An 11,433-nucleotide genomic window follows, 5' to 3' on the forward strand; every position below is an offset into this window, starting at 1 on the left:
TTTAGAATAAACCATCCATTTATGATTAATTCTTTCCGGTGGCAAATCTAGAACAAAATATCACCTAGTTCCCAAATTAAGTGAAACTGATAAAAAAAATCAACAACACTTGTGGGGGGTCGGGTTGGGTCGGACCGTGTACGATTTAATAAAATATAACTGAAAAACGGATCAGACACTACCGATTAATTTTTTTTTAAAAAAAAACCGACTGAAATATAACTAAAAAAACCGAACGATTTAATGAAAAACTAGTTGATTATTAAAGCATTGATATCTTATTGTTTGATAAAAACCAAGGTTGTAAAAAACGCTCGACGTTAGCTAGTCGGTAGGTTGAGTTTAAGGGATTAATCGGTGACCATTAATTGCTAATTTGTTGAATTTTAAAAAATTAAATATGACTAATATTATATCAAAGTTCGTGCATACAACTAATATCATAACAAAATAGGTTAATATGATTAATACAACAATAATCATACCTAAAATAGTTCCTATCGATATAGAACTTCTTTAAAATGTTAAAATTTCATCTTTTTATATTGTTTCACTCAACATTTATGCAGAGATTAATCATTAGACGCCCTCTAGTTGGTTGAATAGCGCCTATGGATTAATCGGAGATTAATCGGGACCTAGCAAGAATTTTTACAACAGTGATAAAAACTATATATTATATTTAACTGTATATATTTAGCAGCACAATTGCCCATTGTAACTTTTTTTTTTCTCTTTTTAAAATGGTTTTTTAAGACATTTTTTTTAAAAACAACCTCAAAATAGGTCCTCTACTTTTTTTAGGATAGTTCCTAATTTTTATGGTCTATATATTATAAATGAAATTGAAATTTTGGGTAGGTCCTAAAACCTACCTTCTTCATTATTACAGAGGCGACATACGCCAAAAAGACAACTATTGTTCTTGGAAACTTTGTTTTTCTAAATTTGTTCCGACTACTCCCGTTCCTTAAATTTATTCGGCATCAATTTATTATAACTTAGGTTTCGTTTGGCAAATTACGTGTAATACTAGCTTTTACTTAGTAAGTTAATTGATAAAGTAATAGTGTTTGATAAAATGTAGCTGATAAATTATATGGAAAACTTTGAAAAGTTGTGTAAAACAGATATAAGGGAATATTCGGAAAACTTGTGAAAAAAGTCCAATAAGATGATCAAGACTAGGAGTTTTCGTTTGGATGAATCGGTTTGATCCGATCCAATCAAGTTAATCCAAATTGATTTTGGTTTTCAAAACATGGATCAAAATAATCCAAACAAAATTCAATTTCCATCCCATCCGATCCAATTACAATTCGGTTGAATTGGTTTTTATAATTCGGTTTTCAAAAACCGAAACATTTTAAAACAACATATAATTATAATATTATTCAATTTTACACAAGAAGCGAAAACAAATTATTTAGTTGTGATTTTAAATTTATAAACAACTATTAAGAAGATATATTATATTTAAATATTTTATAGATAAAGAACTTTTGAAAGATAATACATATTGATGTTTTTTTTATCGGGTGAAACTTTTCGAACCTATTAGAAAAAATAAATTACAAAATTAATAGATAACTATAGATATATATTATAAATAAATAAATAATAAATGTTTATTTGGTTGTTTTGGATTATTCGGTTCTTATTTTATAAACCAGAACCAATCCGAAATCCAAAATAATAATTAGGTTTAGTTGAAAACCAATCCAAAAATCCGAATATCCGAATCAAATAGTCGAATCCAAATTGTCCAATTGGGCAATTCGGTTTTATCCATATAGCTAACAACCCTAATCAGCTTAACTTATATGCCAAACAATCAGAATTAGAATACCATATTTAGTTTATTAAATTATAATAGTTTCAAAACAAACGAATCTTTATATAACGATCGCCTCCTTTAAGTATCAACTCCTATTAACTAAACAACGATCGAAGAATTAATAAAACTTGTGTGATTAATTATACAATAACCCAAACAAAAAAACCCAACTCCGATATATCATTCATTCTATATCCAACTGGACACTCTCCTTATGTACCAACACTCGATTCATCTCACCAAACTCTTCCCCAATTTCAATTTCTTTCATTCCTTCAGTTCACCTGTTCCCCAATCAAATCCAACCCAACAGCAAGAAACGACAACCCTTGAAACAACAAGAAATAGAAATGGATTCCATGAGCCGATAAAAGACTTCTTGTAGCAGCAGTAAGCAACAGGAACGCAAGTGCAAGTTCTTTCCTATAAATCCTGTTCTTCTTCTTCTCAACAACAATCGGAATCTCTTGTTCCTTCAATTTCCCAAGCATGTCAAGTCCGGAATCAGACAAACGTCTCTGAATCTTGTCTTCACTGAAGCTTTTCGATTCCCTTTCTGCAAATGCCAGAAGATCTGATTCCGATGATCTCCCTGATTTCTTAGTGACTACCCATTCGTATGCACTTCCAAGCTGGAAAAGACCAGAGACCATGGCATTGAATTTGGTTACTGACATTGTGTTCTCAAACAACAAGTATGGCATCAAGAATGGGAATGATTTTGGTGATGGGAGAATGTTTAAGATTGACATTGTCACGGGTACGTAACATATGACCCAAATTGGTAATTCGGCTTCGGGTATGAACATTGTTAAGGGAAGAATCACACAGAAGAGGGTGAATGAGTAAAAGGGTAGAATTAGTTTTCGTAAAAGGAAGAACAAGAAGATCATGTTTGCCTTTTTCCACTTTGATATCTGCAACAAGATTGAATCTTTAAGGTTAATATTGTTTCTTCAAGTGTTATATATGTGAAATAGAAATGAAAGTATTATAACATTCTACTTTGACATCTTTCTACTTAATTTTTTTTTCTTATTATGGAATTGTACTTCTAAGATCTACTCAATTATAGCATTCTGATTTCCATCTTTTTTCTTAGTAAGACATATATTTTGGAAAATCTACCTAATTATAGCGAGATAATGACATAAAAGCCCTTAAGTTTGATAGAAAATATGCGGATTTTAGGTTCACTAAAACCGGATATTTGCAACTTATATATATTTTTTTCAATTTCGATGAAACTGCAATGATGTGGTAATTCTTTTATAATAGTTACAACGTTGTAAACTTGTAATATGAAGAAGTGATAAAAAAAAAGTCCGAATAAAGATTATAATGAATTAGTAAATGAACCTTGGAAGAAAGGATAGCAGGAAGGCAAAGACGAAAAAGTTGCATAGGACCCGAATGCCATCGATGTTGTTGTTTCTTATAAGCTTCATAAGACTCAGGCAATTCACAAAGAACTTTAACATCATTAAGATAAATAAACTTCCATCCATTCAAATGTGCTCTAACAGCAATATCCATATCTTCAACCGTTGTTCTTTCAAGCCATCCACCCGATTCTTCCAAAGCTTTAATCCTCCAAACACCCGCTGTTCCATTGAACCCAAAGAAATTGAGAAAGTGTCCATTCACTTGTTGTTCAACTTCAAAATGGAAACACAAATTGATGTTTTGTAGCCTTGTGAGTAAGTTTTCATCTTTGTTTACAAATGACCACCTTGCTTGAACAAGAGCCAAATCCGGTTTCCCCTAAAATTACACAAAAAAATTAGATAATGTAACAAATAGCAACGTATTCATTATAGTGTCTTATCTTTCATTTCTTCATGTTACAATGTACATTTGGTAGATATTTCAAAGCACAATGTCTTGATAAGAAAAGAATGATGAAAAGTATAATGTTGTAATAGAAAGAAAGGAGAGTAGGATGTTATTATAAAGAGATAAATGTTATAACCACTTTTTGGAAACAATATGGTTGTTATGGAGTTCATTTGAATCAAAAAAGAACAAATGAACACCATGATCACATGGTGCATTAGGTTTTTTCCCTAGACTCAAAGAAGACTAGAAAAATAAAATAAAATAAATCTTTAAATGTGTGGGTTAATCATCAAAAAAGGAAAAACAAAAAAGTAAAAGAGTTGCTAAATATGGAAAGTGTGGATACCCATGATCAATTATTGGTGAGAGATAGTCTTGTAGGTTTGTTACCTTAAAATGCGGAACTGTCAGTATAAGGAAATCAGGATTAGGTTGAAAATCTGCATCTAAAATGGCAACAAATTCATAGTTTTTGACATAATCACAAGACATCGCTGAATGAAGATTTCCAGCTTTGTATCCTGTTCTAACGAATCTGTGTCTGTAGATGATGTTCACTCCTTTCTCTTTCCATGAATTCACTTCGTTTCTTATCAAAATCTGTAAAAGTTCATCGCTTGAATCGTCCAAAACTTGAATCAAAATCCTGTCTTTTGGCCAATCCAATTGGCAAGCAGATGCGATTGATTGTTGATACACCTTCATTACACGAAACCCACAAAATTAATCAGCAAAAAGATCGATAAAAAAAAACATGGGTTTTTCTTAGATTTGACTGGAAAACCCCAAAATTATTTGGTAAAATGGTACCTCTCTTTCATTGCACATGGGGATCTGAACGAGAACCATGGGGAAAGACGAAGGATCTTCAATGTCGTAAGATTGATCATCAATCACCGGCTTGATTTTCTTCAATTTGATCCAAAAACAACCAATCCCAAGTATGAATCTATCGAGCGATTGAATCATGAAAAGCAAAACGCAGAATTGAGACAACATCGTGATGGATGGAGCAAGATAATCAGCTCTGAATGAAATCCAACCCATGTAAGACAAGTGTACAAGTCCCATAGCTTCCGATGGTATAAGTTTCAAATCCCAATTTTGTAAATAAGCAATGATTTCAACAACCAAAGCGACAATAGAAATAGCAAGAAATACTCTTATGAATTTGTACATAATCCTCTCTTTATATTTGACTTCATCTTTGCTTGAATCTGATAAAGCAATGCGCTTTTTAACAGAAACAAAGGTCTTGGAAACCCCCATTGCTAACCATGGAAAGAAAGAGAGGATTCTTTGAGCTTTGAGTAAAAGCAGCCATGAAAACTGTTTCGTGCTTGCTGTTTTTTGCTTCTCAAGAAACACAGATGTTTCTGAATCATCGACTTCTACTAACGAGATGTTGCTTGGTTTGTCTATTGTCACTACCACAGAACTTGGTGCCATTTTCTTGAAGCTAAATCCACAAATCCCAGATGGGATTTTGCGATTTTGCAGACAAAAGATCAAGAATCAAAAAAAGATCAAAAGGGTTTGCAGAGGTACAAAGATTAAGACATCATAGAAGCTTATCTGACGAAAGAAAAAGAATCGGTGAAATCTGGATCTTGAAAGCTTAAAGACGAATGTACAGAAAGATAGAAGGATACAGAAGTTGACTAGTCAAAATACAAAAATCATAGAGAGAGAAAACGAGAGATTGTACTTTGTAGTATGTAAATGGAAGGTTCAAGGAGGCGATTAGAGGCCTGCAAATTTAAATGTGGAAGGATTTGTTTAATTTTTTCGATAGACGAGTGAGGAAGATAGTATGAGGGTTTGGTCAACTCTATCTCGGTCTCAATCATGTGCTATGACACAATATATGTAAATCTATGGATGCAATTTATAGCACAGATCGTAATAAATAGTACTAATATATTATTTTATTATATTTTAATTGAGTTCATTGAATTTTATGGAATAGTATCATGGTTATTATTAGTTTTCGGGATAGATTACTTGTAATCTTGGAAATAAAACATATATAGTATGTCTATTTTACATCATATAGTCATTTTTATTTTTATTATGTTTTTACCATTACAATGACATGTTATAAATAAACAAAAATAATATATGTTACACAAAGAATATTTGTCTTTGCTTTTTGGACCATTTTCAATATTTACTAAAGAGGATTCGAACATTTTCTCATCGGACCATTTTCAATATTTAGTAAGAGAATTCATTATTTTTTCTGGAAATCCCTATGAGGCTGGGTTTGCCCTATAAAGAAGCTCGAACCCGAGATGCTCGTTGAAATATGCGAGTAGACTTCCGATTAATCATTTGCCGTTCCCAAAAAATATATATTGTGGACCGTTACTAAAACTCTATTGAAATTCATTCCACATTCCCGATTTTTTGCAAACATTTATGCACATCCTTCTCAACCCATTATTGAACCTCTCTCAAACTTCTCAACACAAAGGGTCTTCTACAAACCATCCTTAAATTCTATTACAATACATTGTTACACAAACTATTATATCTACATAACCAAAATGATAGTTTACAATCTCTTTACCTATATTCCGCATCTTGGATCCTTTCAAATCCCAAAACCATATAACACATTTCACAATATGTCATTTTCACTCTTTTTTTAAGTTACACATATATTATTTAAGATGTTGGATCAATTTGATTGTATATTTTCCAAACAACTAGATTATTATACTTTTATCCATATGTTATACCGTGGAACTATGAAAAATATATGAAATCTTAAACATATTTTATAATATATCATTTTTCACGTATATCAAGTTATACATAGATAATCTAACATGTTAGATCAATTTGGTAGTATATCTACATGACCAAATTGCTAGTGTGGTGTACTTTTATCCGGATATCATATTGTGAAACCCCAAAAATATCTCAAGTTGTGAATAGATTATTTAAATTGTTAGGTTAATTTAGTGGAATATCTGTATAACAAAACTATCATTTTGTTATACTTGTACTCCCTTTTGCGTTTTTTATTTCTATCATCCGTTATGATCCATTAGGATTCTTAAACTTTGATAGAGGAATTTCGGTTGTTGTTGAAATCTATTTACTGCTCAATCATTTACTTAACAACATTGTTTTGGGAATGATACATGTTTTCAAAAGTGTAAGATATATATAGAGTCAAAGATTTTCTATCTAAAATGACTCTTTTGTAGAATTAATATAAGAATCCACATATACCTTACATGGTATCATATTAGCGATAAATATGACAAAAGATAGGAATATATCTTGTATTATTTGAAATTCCTTTCTCTTAGGCTAGTTGTTGTACTTTCTGTATCATATATATGTTTTGATGTTTAATGAGAATAATCAAGGAAATTACTTCTCATATGTTATCAGTCAGGATCACTAAACCCTAGCCGAACCCCCTTCTTCTTTTTTCCTTCAACAAATTCTTTTCTCTTATTCGCTCATGGCATCGTCCTCCACTGATCTTCCCCTCAACATCATTCTCCACCTTCTCACAATCAAACTCACCTCATCCAATTACCTCATTTGGAAAAATCAGATTCGACATTTACCATCCTATCAAAACCTATTAGGTCATGTTGATGGGACTCTCCTATGTCCACCGTCCACCATTGAACTCGAAGGATGCAATACCCCATTTTCACTCTACAGTGGAATTCAATATAAATCGTTTTTTTTATAAAATTCGAAGTAGAAATATATTATTTTTTGCCAAAATAATCATAATAAACATGTAGTAGACGTTAATACAATTTTCATAGATATATGGAACGCTTAAATCCGACTTCGTATGAAGAAGTTCTGATTGTTCGAAGTTTTACGTTCAGCCCTATACGAAAAAGCGTATCGTAAAAAATGAATTGGAGATAGGTTGCTTATTAGCTCAAGTAAATTTTTAATAGTCGTAAAAGAGAGTTTGTGCATATAAAGAACGTTCAAATCTGACTTTGTATGAGGAAATTATGATTTTTCAAAGTTTCAGTATAGCAGTATGTGACACAAATATCGTAATTTAGATTGGTTGAGTGTTAGTCAAAACAATGCAAACAAGAGTTGAAGATCCTGTAAATACCAATCCATCGATATAATGACAGTCGAGAACGGAGTCCGTATGAAAAAAGTTATGAATTTTACACGGTCCTTTGCCGTGTAATCTTTATAGATAGCTAATTTTAAAATAGGATGAGAATTAGCCAACGGAGTCTAAATGAAAGTTGTAGTACTCATTGATAGCTACTTGTGGATATAAAAAACATCAAAAACAGAGCTCGTATGTGAAAGATATAACTTTTTGAAGATTCATGATTTTACCTGGCATGGGCAGCCCAACAACAGACACGTGTCATTCCCAGGAGCCACCCCACGCACCTACCCAAAGGTGCGGCGCCCTTGGTAGGTAGGCGTAGTGTGCCCCCCCCCTAAAACTCATATAAATAGCATTTCAATCCTCTTCATTCTTCATACACCAATCTTTCTCATCTCATCCCCCCCCACTCTCTCTAAGATCCGACTTGTTTTAGGTTTTCAGGAGTCGAGGGAGCTTCACTTTGGTGAAACTATGGAGCATCAGAGAGCTAGATGTAATGACCCAATTTTCAAAAGAAATTTTTTAATTTTTAATTAATCAAATACATTTCCATAAACCATGAAATCCCAAAACAATTGTTTTCAAACCCACATCTGTTACAACTTTATTTAAAAACATCAGAGTGTCCCATAAAACATCAGTGAGAGAGTGCACGTCGCACTATCAAGTCTTGCCCTTGCCCTTGGGCTCAGATGTACCTGAAACAAATCCACAAACTGTAAACTAATGGTTAGTGAGTTCCCCAGAGCATACCGCCCATACAAATCACATACCACATATCATATTAGCCATAAAGCTACATTTATCACATAAGCCATGCATACAACATATATTGATGCCTTGGAAACCCTCTAGTGTCTTACTCCGGGTGCCTCGGGAACCCCCCGATGTCTTAGCCCACGTGCCTCGGGAACCCCTAAGGTCTTTACCGAGGATGCCTCAAAAATCCTCCAAGGTCTTACACCTAGGTGCCTCGGGAACCCTCCGAGGTCTTTCATGCAAGTGTCACAAATAACAAGCATATCACATATTCTATAACCCCACTATCACATCACATAACAATTAATGGGCCGACATTGGTTCCTTAGACCCATTGGTATGGTGAGGAGACTCACCTTTTGTATGAAGAATCCGAAGGCTGCTCTCCTGATAGTCTGTAACCACCCACACTGAATAATAACATTACCCAATGTTAGAACTTCACACACTCAATGGAAAACCCAAACTTCAAGTCCCTCCATAAGGCCCGGATATTCTTCCTTTGATAATGGGCCCAAAGTCCATGTCCATAAATCATTAATGGGCCTCATGTCCCAATAAGGCCCAACCATATCAATGATAGCCCAAAACATATAAACTGGCCCACCATCCCCAAAAAACAACCAGGCCCAATGAACAAATGATGCCCAACAATTTAAAGTCCCAAAACGAATCCAAGCCTATATGTCATGCGTATGCTTAGCATACCACCCTGGACGCGCAACGTACTGAGTCTTTGGGCCTTACGCGTTGCGTACGCCAGGTTACACCCAGTGTACTAACAAATTAAGCACTTTCTCCATTAAGTGCTTAATACTTGATTCTCTCACGTCCAAAAGTCATATCTAAGCTTATTAAGACGACCTAGGGGATAAAGTTGGCAACTTTATCCCTTTGCATGTCTCATATGTTCCCAACACTCCCATTAAGACATTTTAAGGGTCTTAACCCATGCACGAGGTCAAAACACCCACCAAAACTTCATTTTTATGCTATAAATGGACCAAGGGACCTCAGATCTAACATTTCCAGCCTATGGAGTTGCCCAACTAATAAGAGGAGATCCAAAACCAATAAAGGGAACAAAACTAGAAAACCCTAGCTAAATCTAATGATTAAGGTGGAAAGGTCCAAGCTTTATACCTCCAGAAGCTCCTCAAGGTGAACTAGATGCAGATTCTAGAAGCCCAATGTCACTCTAAGCTTCCTTGACAACTTCTCCTTCTTAAATGACACTAAAAATGGCCACTAACACCCTTTCTAATCTCAAAATGGTCTCACAAGCTCTCTCTGGAGTAGAAGAACAAACTAAGGCTATGGAGGCTCTATAGGGTTAAGTCCAAGAGGCTTAAGGACGTTTAAACAGGCATTAAGTCCGGAAATTAGGATTTTAGATGTTCGTCATGTACGCCCATCGTACTCCTGGTACGCCCAACGTACGTGTTGCCCCTCCGCGATCCTCATTGAAAAGTACGCTAAGCGTACCTGTAAGTAAACCTAGCATACTTAAGGGACTTATTATGCTATAATTAAAATTCTTCAAGTGCTTCAAGGTAATACCTAATTTGGAGTGTTACAACTCTCCCCCACTTGAAGTAGACTTCATCCTCGAAGTCTGTAGCTGTGAATAGATCGGGATAATGCTCCCGCATTTCCTCCTACGGCTCCCATGTCCATTCGGAGCCCCTTTGGTGTTGCCATTGCACCTTTATAAGCTTCACTTTCTTGTTACGCATACCCTTTGTCTTCCTGTCTAACATGGAAACCGGCCTCTCGATGTAGTTCAGGCTACCATCTACCTGAATATCATCCAGTGAAATGATTGCGGACTCGTCAGTGACACACTTCTGAAGCTGAGACACATGGAAGGTGTTGTGAATCTGGCTAAGCTCCTCTGGCAGATCCAGGTGATATGCCACCTTTACCACCTGGGTCATAATCTTGAACGAGCCTATGTACCGAGGCCCCAACTTGCCCCTCTTCCGAAACCTGATAATACCCTTCCAGGGCGACATCCTCAGCAACACAAAATCCCCCACCAGAAACTCAATATTCGATCGTCGTCGGTCATCATACTTTTCTGACGGCTCTGCGCGACCCGCAGCCGGTCGCGCACCTACTAAATCAGCCCGATAGTCTTGAGCACTACATCAGTGCTCCCCATGACCCAGTGCCCAACCTTGTCCCAACAAACCGGGGTCGTGCACCTCTGACCATATAGCATCTCGAATGGAGCTCGGTCGATATTGGCATGATAACTGTTATTGTACGAAAAATCTGCCAATGGGAGGTATGTATCCCAACTCCCTCCAAAATCCAATACACATGCTCGAAGCATGTCCTCCAGTGTCTAGATTGTCCTCTCGCTCTAGACATTGGTCTAGGGGTGGTACGCCGTGCTAAAATGTAGCTGAGTGCCCAGTTCCTCGTGGAACTTCTTCAAAAACTTGGATGTAAACCGAACATCTCTGTCAGAGACTACCGACATTGGCACCCCGTGTCTAGCCACCACCTCTTGTACATAAATGTCCGCCAAATTATCCGCGGATATACTATCAGAAATCAAAATGAAGTAGGCACTCTTCGTCAGTCTGTCCACGATCACCCATATGGCGTCCACACCCCTCCATCCTTGGTAACTTCGTGATGAAGTCTATAGTGATCTCTTCCCATTTCCACATGGGAATGGGTAGCGACTATACCTTGCCATGAGGCCACTGATGCTAGGCCTTGACCTTCCTGCAGGTCAAGCACCGCTCCACAAACCAGGCGATCTCAATCTCTAGTTTGTTGGGAATCAGTACTGCACCGCTCCATTCGAGAGGTGCGGTTCACCATATAACTCAATAACTCAAGCACCGCTCACCCGCTT

The 11,433-nt window shown here is 35.7% G+C and overlaps 1 protein-coding gene across 1 annotated transcript; it reads right to left on the reverse strand.

The window, feature by feature from the left end:
- Positions 1-1,837: 1,837 nt before the first annotated feature.
- LOC145097857 (xyloglucan glycosyltransferase 4-like) lies at positions 1,838-5,538 on the reverse strand. Its single transcript, XM_079035511.1, has 4 exons — positions 4,487-5,538; positions 4,067-4,375; positions 3,197-3,601; positions 1,838-2,754 (listed from the first exon to the last, which is right to left on the reverse strand). Exons 1-4 carry the CDS (start codon positions 5,123-5,125, stop codon positions 2,113-2,115), a joined length of 1,995 nt encoding a protein of 664 aa, XP_078891637.1. The 5' UTR covers positions 5,126-5,538; the 3' UTR covers positions 1,838-2,112.
- Between the last annotated feature and the right edge of the window lie 5,895 nt (positions 5,539-11,433).

The sequence above is a fragment of the Lactuca serriola genome, chromosome 4 (assembly GCF_051521515.1).
Source record: "Lactuca serriola cultivar US96UC23 chromosome 4, Lser_US96UC23_V15, whole genome shotgun sequence".
Lineage (NCBI taxonomy): Eukaryota > Viridiplantae > Streptophyta > Magnoliopsida > Asterales > Asteraceae > Lactuca > Lactuca serriola.